Here is a 14,641-nt window from a genome sequence, read left to right on the forward strand (position 1 = left end):
ATAAGCACCGAAGTGAGCGTGAGAGTGAAATGTATTTCACCGTGAAGTGACTCCCGTAATAAGCACCAATAACTCAAAATGTTCATTCCCAATCCCTACACTGTTCGGCTCTATCTATATCGAAACAAAGGTTAAAATTACCCCCTTATACCCTAATCGAAATCGGTAATCTGCGAAAGCGATTGGCGGTGGTGTAGAGAGGATAAAACTATAATCGCGAGCGGAAAGCCCGTTTTGGTGTTCCACCAGTCCAATCGTTTAGTCAGTTAGAAAAGAATACCTCTAGTGATAACAACCGAGTTAGTAAACAATAATGCCCGTGGGAGCTGACGGCGTTCCGCGCATCAGTCTGTCTTTCATTCGTGTACGAATATTGCTGCGTCGCGTTTAGAATAACAACCCACTAACTCGCGTGTGCGTGTGTGTTCTTGCGCTCAGCGAGAGGATTAGCATCGAAATTTGTCAAATTGACTTAACTATCTGTCCGTGTGTCGCGATTGACAGGTTAACGTTCGCTTCCATAATAATACAGTTCCGTGAACATTTTCATTGTGAGACGAATCTCGAATCTAATATTTTATCTAGTTCTGGTTCAGTTCCACACTCCGCTACGTGGTTTGATAAAAACGACAATATTTACCCAAGCTTCTGATAAACACCACACAGACCGAGTCGTAAATTGTGACCATCATCGTCGCGACAAAAAGATAAACTTTCCTTCGGGATGGGGGATTGAGATGAAGGTTTGTATGAATAGTGCGCAAAATGTTCATGAAACTGTTTGCTCGCAAGGTGTAATCTTCCGAAGTATCATGTGTTGGTTAGGGTCTTCTTCAGGACTGATGAAGAACATTGCCGTGCCGTTCCGGTAGGCACTATTGTGTATTAGGAATATTTTATCAACAAACTTAGACGGAAACGCCCGCGGTGCCTCACACGAACAGACTAGCCTTCAGCGCGGAATTTACTGTGAGTATAAAAATGTTGGACTTACCATTATATGCCTGAAAATAAGAAGAGAATATAATTACAATTTATTATCATTTATCGCCATTAATTACGTTGACGATATTGGAAGCTGATTTTCCAACATTCTTCTATCCGGGCAGTCATTTGAACCGCTTTTCTTCAATCTTTTTTCTGTAAATAAGAAGAGAATATAAGTACAATTTATTATCATTTATCGACATTAATTACGTTGACGATATTGGAAGCTGATTTTCCAACATTCTTCTATCCGGGCAGTCATTTGAACCGCCTTTCTTCAATCTTTTTTCTGTAACAAAATAGCACTTTTACAAAATCTGTTTAAAGATATCTTCATTGTTGACTTTGTTTGATTAAACCCTTCACAAATTTTGCTGCGATCAACATTTTTTTAGCAAAAATGCTATTAAAGATGTTTTAAAGCATTATTCGGAAAAGAAGAATGTAATTATGTATTTAATTGAACTAGGCCCGTAGTGAGCAGTAACCACATTCAATAAAAAAGTCGCTTAGTTAAACATATCCCCACTTTCACACCCAACAGCATAGCTACGATAGCGGCAATAGCTTCTCGAGGCACACGCTTCCTTAACAGGTGCTGTGCCGTGAAAGGTAAAAATAAGTCCAACAGAGAATAAAATTGGTCTACTAAATTGTTATGCAAACAAGAGGGGACCGCCCATTCTCTCGACCGGTCTGTGGTTGTCATGCAAATTGATGTAAATTAATTGCCTTTCTTTCCGCTTCACGTTTGTTGCCTGCCCAGATGTCTATCCAACTGAATTGGCTGGTCACGCTTTTTCTGCTGACTGTGGGAATTGTCCAAGGAAGAATAGTGGCCGACCATCCCGGGTCAAACTCGTTAACTACCGAAAGCACCGTCCCTAGTTTGGCCACAACCGTCGAAGCACATGTTCCGGAAACAATTATCAACCTTAACAATACAACGACGACGCAAATTTCAACGTCCAGCTCGACAGTAACGTCCTCAACAGTAACAACAACGTCGACAACATCAACAACACCCGAGCCGACAACCTCTACAACCACCACCACAACAACGGAACCATCAACTTCTTCGACAACAACGACGACAAGTACGACCACCACAACAACCGTCCCAACAACCACAACCACGCTGATCCCACCGACAAACGAACTGGGCTGTTACAATGCGGCTCCAGAGTTATGCCACAGCCGAGTCGGTGACTGCGAGTGCAACCCGGACCCGCTGAACCCCGGTGCCTTGTTCTGCTGCAACGTAACCGACATCAACCGAGCGATCGGATGTGCTCCGAATGCCCCAGATGGCAGCAATACCTGGAAGTATATACACCTACGCAACCTAACCGTCCGTGAGCTGGTGCTGAATGTCTCGAATCGATACATCAAAACACTAAGCTCCCTTTCGATTACGGATGGGCGGATTCAGAAGATAAGCAGCTCGTTTGCGCGCTTCTCGTCGCCGGTCTGTCTGAACGTGTCCAACAACAACATCAGTGAAATTGAATCGCGCGCCTTCCGCGAGCTGCGTCACCTCACGACGTTGGACATTTCGCACAACAATTTGTCCACGATTCCGTCGACGATTGGAAATTTGCGACTGGATATTAGGTATGATAGTTTTTAAGCGCAGATACTCACCAGTATTTGATTCGTTGGTTTTGTCCAGGAAATACGAATCGCTATTCCTTTTTTTTCTTGCCTTTTTCAATTTTTTTATAGTTAGCTGTTCTTTGCAGGTTATATGTTACTTAAATGTACTAGCATTCCAAACTTCCACTGAACGGATTTTTTTTCGTCGGTGCTTTCTTTTGGCTAGATTTCGAGTACGATTATGATTGAGAGTCAGTTCAATAATTTTTAACCAAAAAGTAGAGTTATTTCTCGATTGCGCACTCTTTGCTTACTGTTTTTTTTTTTCGAATTTTCTGTCTTCAGAATAAGTGCGTTCTGAAATCAACATCAGTATTTTCTCAGAGTCCTTTGAAAATCGGGCTTGGAAGTTGGGGGATTTATGTCCCTAGTCCTCTTTTTTCTATTATAAATAGCTGTTCTTTGCAGGTTATGTTACTAAATGTATGCAGGTACTTGCGTTCCAAATTGAATGATTTTTCTTATCAGTGCTTCCTTTTTGTTAAATTCCGAGGAAAGCTAACAACACATCAATAAAATGTGATTGATTGACAGTGAATTATTTTGAAATCCAAAATAATTTAAAAGTATTAATTACCGTAATTTTCATTTGACTTGCAGAAAAATTACAGAAAAATGATTTAATAGCAGCTTGAAGCAATGCCTACTATAAACGATCGGTTCACTTTTTTCCACAGGGGAAACAGCGGCATGCTGTGCAAATCACTGCTCGAATCTCTCAAGGAGGGTGACAAGTTTATCGACCCGGAGGCCACCTTCTGCCTGACGAATCGCACCTTCAACTGGTTCGACTCCACGGACAGTATTCCGCTGCATCAGCTGGTGCTGAGCCAGCGGGTGCAGAACGACTGTCCGAAACGGTGCAGCTGCGAGCTCGATCGGTTGAATTTCGATCTCAACAACACGGAACGAAAGACGATCACCGCCCGGGTGGACTGCTCCGGGCTCGGACTGGTGGACTTCCCGGAAACGCTTCCACCCGACACGGTGACACTGAATGTGTCTAATAATAACGTAAGTGTGGGGGTGGGTTAGAAAAGTCGCACCCTTGTAATAAGAGTACATTATTTTAGATCACGAGTCTCAAGGCACTGATTGGTAAATCGTACCACTCGCTGGTACGGCTGTATGCCGACGACAACCAGATAGCGTCGTTGAGTGACCTGGAGGGGACCGACTTCATCTCGCGGTTCAGCTTTTTCTCGATTCGCCGCAACCGGTTGAAGACGATTCAGACCTATCAGTTTAAATCGAACCTAGATCTAGGCTCGTATATGTTCTTAGAAGGTAACCCGATGACGTGTGACTGCAACGCGGCCAAAAATCTAAAAAACTGGCTACTAAGTAAGAAGGCTCAGGTGCCCGATCATGATCAGATATATTGCGAAGGGAACACGCATCTCACCAAAATGGTACAGATACAGGAAAGCAAACTGTGCCAATCGCAGCACGATTGGACCGACTACATCTACTATCTGATAGCGACGGAAATTATTCTGCTAATAGCGCTTATTTGTAAGGTTTCGTACGACTATTGGGTGTTCAAGACGGCCGGCTATTTACCGTGGCCCGCAAACAAGATGCCAAAATTACCCTGCGATTGTCTGTGCGAGTGATTTCGCATTAACATCACCAGAGTTATACAATGTCTCTCTCTACAATTTGTGCTTGTAATAGGATAGAATATCGAAAAAGTGTGCCTCTTCAAAACGTGAATTGGTTGTGAATGCGAAATAAGTTTTAAATGTGCCTTACATGTCTGTGATTGTGTAGAAGAAAATTATTCGAAATATAATCAATGTAAGTTTTATTATCTTACCGAAAATTAATCAACTATATCTTCGTTTCCTCGGCGCGATGGTTCTTGTGTCCTTTTCTTTTGTCCCCTTCGAGTTTCTTCGCCTTGGATCGGGCAATAATTTTTTTCTTCTTCGCACGTTCTTGCATCTCAAAAGCAGGTAGCGTCCGAATGGCCGCCCGCTTTGGGGCCTTTTGTTCCAGCTTCCGCTTCTCCTTTCGAGATCTTTTTCTCAGCTTCAGCATGTACTCTGGAACGTTTCCGCCTGCCTTCTTTACCAACTGGGCAATGCTTCGGAGGTTGGTGGTGTCATCCTTCGTAAAGTAAGTAATCGCTTTTCCACGCCGTCCGGCGCGTCCTGTCCGCCCTACTCTATGCACGTAGCTAATAGTGGAAGGGGGAAAATCGAAGTTCACCACCACATTCACCCCCTTGAAATCTATACCTCGACTCATCAGTTCCGTACAGATGAGAATCCAAATCTTACCCTCCCGGAACGACCGTACCACATTATCCCGCTCCTTCTGGCTCCTATCTGCATGAATAACGTCCACATTCAGCCCATCGTAAATCAATTCCGTAAACAGCTGCTGCGCACGATCCTTGCTCTGCACAAAAACCAGCACCGGCGGATTCAGTCCCTGGTGTACCATTTCCCGAAACGCTAGCAACTTGCCGCTTTCATTGCCCACAAAAAGCAACTCCTGCTCGACCGAGTCAACCGCCGTGTTTGCCGTACCAATCGAAAACCGAACCCGATTGGGCATGTTAGCACCGGCCCAGTCCGAAACCTCACGCGTCGAAGTGGCACTGAAGAAGGCAATCACTTTACACGGGTTCGTACAAGCCTGCATGATAGTATTCAGCTGCTCCCGGAAGCTGTTCTTCGATTCCTCAAACAGCTTATCGGCCTCATCCACCACAACGTACTGGATGTTACTCAAATCAATCAGCGGTGGATTGTGATTCGCCAGGAAGCAAACCCGATTCGGTGTCGTCACCAAAATATCATAATGCTTCTTACTCTCCAACCCGTAATCAGTGCTCGTTTCGTCCACTTTCGTTATAACGTGCGTCCGCAGGTTTATGTCCTCGCAAAGCCTCAGCGCTTCCCGCTGGGTCTGCTTGGCCAGCTCCCGCGTGGGACAAACAATCAGCGCTCGAAAGCCACACTTCCTCGGTTTCTTCAAATGATGTATAATGGGGACGAGAAAGGCGGCCGTTTTACCCGACCCCGTAGGAGCGCAAGCATTCAATGCGTAACCCTCCAGCAGCACTGGAATAGCCTGCATTTGCACTGCCGTTGGCACTTTATATCCACATTCTGTAATGTTTTTTAGCAGCTGATTCGAAACATTATAGCCTTCGGTGCGTGTCAGCTGCTGGAAGCTCTCGATAGGATCCGGCACCGGGACGGTGCATTTTTTCAGTCTAATCTGATGAACTTTGCGCAGCTTGGTAATCTGATACTGCTGGTAACGTTTCAGCTTCTCCGGAGACATTGCTCTTATGCGCTTTTGCTCGGGTTCATCTTCGGACTTGATTTCATCCTTGATTTCTTCCTCACTTAGCACCAGAGGGCTGTGCGGGAAGGTCGGATCTTTCTCTGCCCTCCGCTCGCCTGCATCATCATCCTCGTCGGTCGATTCGTCCTCTTGTTTGATCTCTAGCTTTATTAGGGTGGGTTGCTCGGGCTGCTTTGCAGCCGGAATCTGTGGAATGAAGTGATGAAAACGTATCACAGAATTAGAGCTCTAGAACTTACCTTTCTCTTGAGCACCGAATTGTTTTTCGATGAAAACTTGACACCACAGGTGAGCTTACGGAACAGAGCACTGGTGTCCATGGGAGAGCGAGTTTGGGCAACCGGACCACTGTTTAACGACATTTTTGATGGATTATTAGCAGCATTACGCACGTGCACGCTACAGGATTTGTTTTGTATGGAAATGCTGGCAGAAACTGACAGCGCTTGAACACAAAGCTGTCAAAAGTGCTTCGACCAGTGGCGTAGTTGAAAATTTCTACCCAATTAGTTTAAAGTTTGACATGGAGAGGCGCTCGAGCATATATATGAAATTATTGTCGGTTACTCTGACTCGGAGTTTTAATGCAATATTTTTAACTAGGTTAAATTAAATTTAACAGAATCAACGCATTAAGCATAGTTTACAGTTCCAAGCGAAGTGAAAAATTTGACAAGTGAAAAAGCGTAAATTTTCGCTTGCGAAATCTGTCGTGAAAACCCGTTTGTGGAACACGCAGGTATTTCACCAGCCTGCAGTTTACAGTTCAAGTGAAGCGAAATTCACGAGTTTACACTCCGAGCGAAGTGAAAATTGGCTGTAACTGACAATATAGAAACGCACGCAAGTTTTCGCTTGCTACTGCTTTTTTCACTAGCGTTTGCATGCGTGAAAAAAATAAACCCAAGTGAAAAAGATGAAATCCACAACCTTCGATTTCGCTGGATCGAATTTGTTTACAGTTCCAAGCGAAGTGAAACATTCGCAGGTTGCATTTTTCACGAGCGTGAAAAAATTAACATTTTGTATGAGATTTTCACTTCGCATGGAACTCCAAATAGGGCTTTAGAATAAACTAAAAAAATTAGTAAACCATAAAGAAGAAGAAACCACAAAATGGTCACTATTTTTTACATTTTATACGACTTAAAAAAAGGATCCCTAATTTAGCACGACAAATGGGTATAAAAAAAGAATAGGTAACCGCTTTAAAACTGGCTAAAGATATCGGAAAATGATTTCAAAATAAGTTCAGAATAGTGAAAAGACGTTTCTACAGATCAAAAAAACTGCTGAATATCACCAAAATAAATTATAAAAGTAAGAAAATAAATAAAAAATCCAGCTTGAGCTCGAAAGAGACAAAAAGCGTCACAAAAACCCAACGAGATAAAAAATATGCTCAGGGCCGCAAAAAAAATGTTTTCAAATTTAACTCAAAATAAAAAAAAACGCTTACCGACATATTGTTCTCAATGACACTTTTACTTATAAAAAAAGAAATTCAACGAAAGCAAGTTCTCAACAACTCAATGCCTACTATGTTTCTTTTTTTGTTTCATATGAATGGTGCAGATTTTGATAGTTTTTCACTGGTGGATTTTTTTCCCCACACAACCTCGCGAACAACTCGACTGTGATAGTTTTTCACCCGCACGAATAACTCCATTTGAGTTAGTTTTTTTTTTCAATTAATTTCATTTTATTTTGTCTTCAGTAAAATTACATGTGTTTAACGTACGTACAGTATTACATATACAAAAGAAGGGGGATCGAGATGTTATTTTTGTTTTCTTCTTAATGTCTGGCTTGTGTGTGTGTTTATGTGTTTGAGTGTGTGTGTGTTCTGTCTGGTTTCATCATTGTGAAAGTGGGTGAGTGTCGTGTCATCTTAGCGGTTCTCTTTGCTTTGTCTCTCACCGACTTAATTTCTCTTTGTCTGGGTTTTATCCTGTTTTGTTTCAATTATGTAAGTTTCAGTGTGTTTGTGTGAGTGTGACTGTGTTTCAGTTTTTTACCGATCACTAAATATTTTGTTTTTTTTTTTACTGGATTTTTTTTCTACTCTCTCTGGATGAGAAATCGTCGATTTCCGCCTTTTGTGTCTTTTTTATGACGTTGTTGGTTTTTACTGTTTTGCATACAGGCATGCGCGCATGTGTTTTGTTCTCTGCTGTTGTTATTTGTTGTTGTGTCGGGTTTCTGATTTTAAATACTTGTTGAACCAACGCGTGTGATTTTACTCCGGCTCAAAGTGCAAAAGCTCTACTTTTAGTTTGCTTCGTCTCTTGCCGCTTCTGTTTGTTTTGCTTTCTCGCCCTGTTTGCTTTTTTAATTTATCTGGCTGTTTATTTTTACTAAAACTTACTTGTTAATTATTTACCTTTTTACTTGTTTTTTTTTTCTTGTAATAATTTGTTTATAATGCGTGTTTTCCTTTATTTATAGGTATATTTTTGTTCGCCCTTACTTTTTTTCTCTTTTTCGACCAAACTTCGATTTCTATCTCCAAATAAGATGGTTCTCCTGTCACGCACTTCGCAGCTATTCGGAGTAAGTCCGAGGAGAGCGGTTTCTATGTGTATGGATTTTGTCTAGTTTTTTCCTTCCTTATGCTTTTCCTGTCCACTCTTTCGTTAATATTTACATTGAGAGATAAGTGTGTCCGTGTTAGCTAACTTACGATCAAACTTGTATCTTATTCAATGCGTATTTTTCATTTTCATTCTTCTGTGGCGGTTTTTACTTCTACAAATCATCCATGTTCAAGTTTCCATTTTATTCTCTCTTCTCTTATTTCAAGTGTTATTATTTACCACCTTTATTTTTTTCTTTCTTATTAATTCAGCGAAAAGTCTCTCACTTGCACTCTTATATGCTAGATAATTTCTTATTTTTTGTAGGTATTTTATTGTTCGCATACACACACACTAACCACACACTCGCAGCCAGCGAATTTCTCAACAATTCGCCGTGTCTCACTGCGCTTACGTTTCTCTCTCTCTCTCGGGAATCATGCATTCTTGTATAGATCGAACTTAGGACTACGTTAATCAGTAATGATAATAAAAATAAAGGAATTTCTATCAGTGAGAAAAAAAATAAATCGTCAGAAAATATATTTTAAGAGATTTCTCGCCTCAAGGAAAATAACTAATTAACCACTGTTTTGTCTCTTCTTTTTTTTCGCCGAAGGAAAAAAAATCATCGCGTTAAATTGCGACTTCTTTTCCAGCTAACCTTTTTTCTCTTGTTTTGTTTTGCTGTTTGCATGATGATTTTTATCAGTTGTATCAGTTTATTTCAACTAACGAACTAATCTCTGGGCGCTAGTCTAGAACATTACTTACTGTTTTTTTTTTTTTTATTTTTTCATTTGTTTGAACCTGTTCTGATTTTTTTAGTTTCAATCTTCGGACACACCTTTTTGCACACATTCCGCACTCGTACGCTTGTCAAGTATAGACATAACAAACAAAAAATTAGACCCATCTGATAGTGTAACAACGAAATACGAAATAATTTGGATGAAAGATTTCTACTATTGGACAAGAGGGTCGCTACCGAGAACAGCAACAACTGAAGAGCGCATTTTACCCGGGTTAACGAAAATCAAGTATTTTTTCCTTCTTAAGTAGTGACGCGCCATTTGTCATGGAAACCAATCTTTACTAGAAAAAAAGAAAACCAAAGGGATGTCGTGATCGAACAAATTATTATTCCTGCGAAAGTCGAAGAGTTTGGCTCTCGGAGTTTTTTTCCTCTCATCCAACAATAGTCGAGAATAGATTTTGTTCTACAAATACAACGGTGTTTGTAATTTTCCGAAAAAAAAAAAACCGAAAGCAAATAGCACTAAGTCAGAGTGTATTTTAAAGTTACATTGTTCATTCCATTCCAAAATAAACAACAAAAAGCATGTGTGTGTGGAGGGGGAGGATGACGGAATTTTGTTTTCGGGTGGTACTCTACAGGAAGAGAGAACGAGAGTTCCTGAATTACTCCTTTCTTCTCGCTCCTCTTCGCTTAATATAATACAGATATAAGCCCACACACGCGCCATTCACTTCCGCTTATACTTTTCTTCATCTTCTTCTCCATTCTATCTTGCACTCGCCGGGGACCATGGCTATCATGGCAGCGAGTGTCCATAGCGTCCGATGTCTACAACTGTTGTGTACGTTTTTTTAGTAGTTGTTACTTTGCTCTCTTCCTCCTTTCCGCTTCCGCTTATACATTATCAACCTTTCTCATTTTGTATTGAGAAATATTTCCTTAACTTTTTGTTCTGTCAATGTGTGCTTGTTTGTTTTGTTTGTCTCAGTGAACTACTTTAGTGACTCACTTATCTTCTTGGATATTTTGGTTCATTTCGAACGCTCCATTGAAAGCTACTTCTCACTGATTTTGATTTATCGATTAATAAATTAAAAAAAAAAAGTTGGCCTGTTTTTGTTGTAGTTTTTATGTATGAATGAATAATTCCTTCGAAATCAAAATTGAATTCGACTTTTCAAACTGCTGCTGCTTTTAAATAGAAAAAAAGGAGCTTTAGAATTTAGGTCATCTTCTGATGGACACCATTTTTTTGTCTTTTGCCCCGAACAACATTTAGAGATGGTTGTTTTTTTTCTTCTTTTTCTTTTACTCTTATTATTTCTTGGAAGGAATATTGCAGTTTATTTTTTCTTCAAGAACAACATCCGGAAATCCTCACACACTAGCTATTCTAGAAGTGTGGAGCAGCAAATGACGGAACGAGAGTGGATTCTATCATTCACCGGAGGCTTCCTGGATTGTGTCAGCTTCAAGACGGGATGTGTGTTGAATGTGTTTTGTGGCTATATGTCTTCAGTTACCAGAAGAAGGAGGAGGCGGATAGGACCGATCGCGCTCCAGCTCGCCATCGTCACTGTTCTGCTGAGGCTTCCTTTTCTGCTGCTGTCGATGGTTGATCAAACTGGCGAGCAGAGCCGACTGCCCTGTCGTCCCTCCTGCTAGTGGTGGTTGTTGCTGTTGCGGCTGCTGCTGATGTTGTTGCTGCTGCTGCTGTTGTTGTTGTTGCTGTTGCCGGTTGCTTAATATCATCGTAAGAAAATATTTATAATACAAATCGAAAGCTTGATTTTACTCGTCATCATCCTCGTCACCGTCACCATCGTCATCGTCATCGTTGGCATGATGAGCCGCCGCGGCTGCAGCTGCCGCTGCCGCCTGAGCAGCCAACTGCTGCTGCACCTGGGCTTGCAGCTGAGCTGCCGCTGCTTGCTGCACGTGCTGGGGCAGGTTCTGGAGGCCGGTTTGCTGCAGTCCACCGAGGTTTAGTGCTGTTCCGCCGCCACCCTGCTGCTCGTTTTTGCACTTCAGCTTGTACTCGGTCATTTCCTGAAAGAAAGACAAATATATCGGGTCAGTAACTATCACTCAAGATCGATTTTAAGGACGATAAGGAAAATCCCGAAATCTCCAAACACGGAAAATAACTGTAAATAATTTTCTAGATATTTTTCGCTATTCTTATCTTAATTTGTAATATTTCTTTTTTAAACTTTTTAGCGTTTCTGGAATTCAGAAACGTTTTGTTCGCAATTTTAAGCGTAAACCAAGATAATTTCGTAGCTTTTAGAAACGTTGTCCGCTATTCTGAGCACAGTTTGTGATTAATATTCAGGTTTACCTTTTCTAGCCTTTAGAAGCATTTTGTTATTTTTAGTAGAATTTCAAATTTTGTTCTGCTTTTTTTCTAATACTATTCTAATACTAATCCGGAATCATTTGTTAGACACTTTTTCAAAACTACAGAGTTGTGTTTTGGCATTTTCAGACGTTTTCTTACTATTCTGAGCTTAATTTTTTCGCGATTTCATGCTCTAACCTGCTCTGCCATTTAGATTAGCTTAGACTAGCGGAAAAAGTTCCCAATTTTCGCTAGTCTGAGCTCAATTGGAGATCATTTTCTTTTTCGATCTTTTACCACCCTTAGAATAAGTATTTACACCGTTTTTGATCGATTCTTTGTTCCCACATTTTGCGTTGCATTTATACTCGGCGTGCTTACACGGACAGTGAGTATACCTGTGAACGTCGTCCTCTGGTCTTTCTTATTGAGCCTAAGAAGCGCATTCCTATTCACCGAGTTCTGATTTATAACGCTCGATGAGACAGCATACATTGACCTAGTTTTTCTTAGCCGACTGCTGGAGCGACAGGATACATTTCCACACTAGTTTAGAGTGGCAATCATATAAAATGCAAATATCTGCATGTAGATAATTTCTTTCCCGTGAAATCAATAATTTTAGCAACGTAGAAGCGAGGGTGAGCCTTCTCGAATTTTGGACCCCTTTTTTCCTATCTTTGGTTTCGTTTTTACTCAAACCTCGTTACTTTTTATAAATTATTTATTTGGAAATCTTTCGGTATTCTTGGCTGTCCTGTTAGATCTTCTTCTTTTAGATTAGTCAACCGATTCAGTCTCATAGCGTTTTCCGACTGAAGTTGAACCACCCGATGAAATGAAAGAAGGCTTTCGATGGAGTGGAGTGATAAATTGATGTTGTGGCCGAATTCTGGAATTTACCAAGCGTAGCTTGAATGGATGATTCATTCCATTTAGACCCCAAAACTAACGAGGCGTTGGTTCTTGTTCTAATTATTGTTATAAACAGAGCGTTTGTAGCTTTGGCAATTAATTGTTCGATTTGAGTGTTCCAGTTTAGTTTCTGGTCAAGTATTTTCCAAATATTTTGCCTTAGTGGATAGCTTTGTTTCGGTGCCCTCCAGCCAGTGTATACGAATAATAAATTTCCCTTTTCTAAAGAGTGAAGAGTAATATGTACTTGTTTTGGAGGGATTTACACTTAAGCCCTCTAGTCAACACAATTGAGCTGTAAGATAACGCAGTCGTGCATTCCCCAAACTAGAATCACTACAGCGCCTGCGAAACTAATAACTTCGAAACCTTCGTCTACAACTAATTGCTACAACAAGGATGATAAAACCCCGTCTTGAGAGCATTCTGTAGTTGTTTTCTTGTTATGAATATGCCACCATGCATTGAGTAATGAGATGTAGTATCGAATGCTCCCTCAATAACAAGAAACGCTACCATGGAAATTTCTTTGGACTAGGTGGATTCTTGCATTCCATTAACCATTTTTACCATGGTTACTCTAGAGCCACAAGTTTAGATGTGTGTATCGTTACGAATTATTTAGCAATCTCGCTCAAATTTTTAAAATATATTCTTAAGTTAGGCGTGACTTATGTTCCGGCAAAACATTATCCAAAAATGTACAGTCAATGATTTATTAGAGTATCAAACATTCGAAAAAGTGCTGTTTTTTTCTTCAAAAAATAATTCAATATTTTTTATTGTTCATGAGCTATCACCATTCTATTGTTGATCCGTGCAAAAAATATTTTCTTATTAATTAGGTGTCACAACACTCCTTAAAACAAATTGTAGTCATTTTTCTCATTTTAATCAAGTTTTATGAATGCCCAAACCTTGGTGCACCAGAGCACCAGTGGGCGAATAACAACAAAAATGAAGTTCTTCTCAACACGTTTGAAAATTCAGAATTATCATTCAAAGTGCTTTTCTAAAGAGTGGTTGAAATAGCACATCGATGCCTTCAATACAATACCGACGTCACGATACGCGACTTGATGAAACCAGAATTACGTTGCTGAACTTTCGTATCGAAATTGCTAACTGGCTCATTCAGCGTGGAAAACAAATAGTAAAGCGTAGAGGTTGATCCCAGAAACAGATGCCTTGTAAAAAAAATCTCGACTTCCGCTGAAAGCTTCCGAGTTGAACTCCAGATTAGATGGTGTTGCTCACTGGCCTGTAGCATGTGACGAGCGATCATGTTGTTACCATTGTGATTCTCGTAACCATTTCACATATTTCTGTTGCTCGAAATGTGGAAGGCCGTTATGCCGTAATTGCTTCACAGCATATCATACATAATATAAAATATTATTCCGTTCAGTTTTATTAACTTTTTATAAGATATCTAGACAAAATAAAGTTAGTTGTTGATTTTGTATTGTTTGTAAAATGTGACTCGTAAGACCCAGTGGTGCTCTACAGCACCATTTTGGATTTTTTTTTTCGTTCAAACTATAATTTGGGATAAAATAAGTAGGGTTCGTTCAAGCGCTTTCGCTAAAAACCTATTTTTCGATTTTTGTTTGAGTAAAAACCTTATGGTAAAGAAAGGGTTAACATTTGTTTTCCTCATCAATTTTTGAGATTTTTGGGGGATGCACATACATACAAACGACTAAAAACAATAAAAATGCTTGAGTTTTTAATGGAGTGATTCATTCATGCGAACAGAAAAACTTCAACGTTAAAGGTAAGTTAACACACATTGAGTTTCTGAGTGGAATAAAAGCAGTAGAGCTTGGCAAACTGAATCCTGCCCACAATGCATATCACCTGACGAAGCCGTCAGTTACCCTATATATATCAAATACGGGTCAATTTTTTTGATATTGATATGTCAAATGAATTGAAAGTCTGAGAATAATAATAGAATCTATTAGATTCTAATATTATTTTGAGGCGGGGCTTACCGAATGGAAATTGACTCCGGAATGCGCTGCAAGTACTCAGTCATTCTGCAAAGGGTCTTTGGAAGGTCGGTAGAGCTAACACCTT

General features: G+C 40.3%; 3 protein-coding genes and 1 long non-coding RNA gene across 17 annotated transcripts in view; 1 reads left to right on the top strand and 3 right to left on the bottom strand.

Moving 5' to 3' along the window:
• The first annotated feature begins 604 nt into the window (after positions 1-604).
• LOC129718918 (protein halfway) lies at positions 605-4,456 on the top strand. 3 transcript variants are annotated; one of them, XM_055670143.1, is made up of 5 exons: positions 605-743; positions 826-969; positions 1,754-2,601; positions 3,321-3,657; positions 3,717-4,456. In XM_055670143.1, exons 3-5 carry the CDS (start codon positions 1,754-1,756, stop codon positions 4,257-4,259), a joined length of 1,728 nt encoding a protein of 575 aa, XP_055526118.1. In that variant the 5' UTR covers positions 605-743; positions 826-969; the 3' UTR covers positions 4,260-4,456. The 3 variants fall into 3 exon arrangements, with proteins under 3 accessions (XP_055526118.1, XP_055526119.1, XP_055526117.1); XM_055670144.1 differs by having other exon boundaries at positions 614-743; positions 809-969; XM_055670142.1 differs by having other exon boundaries at positions 738-969.
• On the bottom strand, positions 738-3,280 carry LOC129718936 (uncharacterized). 2 transcript variants are annotated; one of them, XR_008727086.1, is made up of 5 exons: positions 3,221-3,280; positions 2,632-3,141; positions 1,198-1,276; positions 1,062-1,140; positions 738-1,004 (listed from the first exon to the last, which is right to left on the bottom strand). It is a non-coding gene; the product is annotated as an uncharacterized LOC129718936 (long non-coding RNA). The 2 variants fall into 2 exon arrangements; XR_008727087.1 differs by lacking the exon at positions 1,198-1,276.
• Positions 4,434-6,383, bottom strand: LOC129718917 (DEAD box protein 52 homolog). Its single transcript, XM_055670140.1, has 2 exons — positions 6,207-6,383; positions 4,434-6,153 (listed from the first exon to the last, which is right to left on the bottom strand). The coding sequence occupies exons 1-2, from the start codon at positions 6,327-6,329 to the stop codon at positions 4,477-4,479; spliced, it is 1,800 nt and encodes a 599-aa protein (XP_055526115.1). The 5' UTR covers positions 6,330-6,383; the 3' UTR covers positions 4,434-4,476.
• Positions 6,384-7,641: 1,258 nt separating this feature from the next.
• The window catches only part of LOC129718919 (high mobility group protein DSP1), a 50,420-nt gene continuing 43,420 nt past the window's right edge, over positions 7,642-14,641 (bottom strand). For all 11 annotated transcript variants that reach the window (XM_055670155.1, XM_055670156.1, XM_055670145.1 and 8 more), the window contains one exon: positions 7,642-11,352. In XM_055670155.1, coding sequence (XP_055526130.1) covers positions 11,095-11,352 — 258 coding nt within the window. In that variant the 3' untranslated portion in view covers positions 7,642-11,094. The remainder of the gene's footprint in view (positions 11,353-14,641) is intronic.

Source organism: Wyeomyia smithii, chromosome 1 (genome assembly GCF_029784165.1).
Source record: "Wyeomyia smithii strain HCP4-BCI-WySm-NY-G18 chromosome 1, ASM2978416v1, whole genome shotgun sequence".
NCBI lineage: Eukaryota > Metazoa > Arthropoda > Insecta > Diptera > Culicidae > Wyeomyia > Wyeomyia smithii.

Bases quoted from the DNA above. Each gene is read 5' to 3' on its own strand.
- LOC129718918 (XM_055670143.1), top strand. From the start codon at position 1,754: ATGTCTATCCAACTGAATTGGCTGGTCACGCTTTTTCTGCTGACTGTG. The intron at 2,602-3,320 runs GTATGATAGTTT...TTTTTTCCACAG, and splicing joins AATTTGCGACTGGATATTAG to GGGAAACAGCGGCATGCTGT. The intron at 3,658-3,716 runs GTAAGTGTGGGG...ACATTATTTTAG, and splicing joins TGAATGTGTCTAATAATAAC to ATCACGAGTCTCAAGGCACT.
- LOC129718917 (XM_055670140.1), bottom strand. From the start codon at position 6,329: ATGTCGTTAAACAGTGGTCCGGTTGCCCAAACTCGCTCTCCCATGGAC. The intron at 6,154-6,206 runs GTAAGTTCTAGA...TTCATTCCACAG, and splicing joins ATTCGGTGCTCAAGAGAAAG to ATTCCGGCTGCAAAGCAGCC.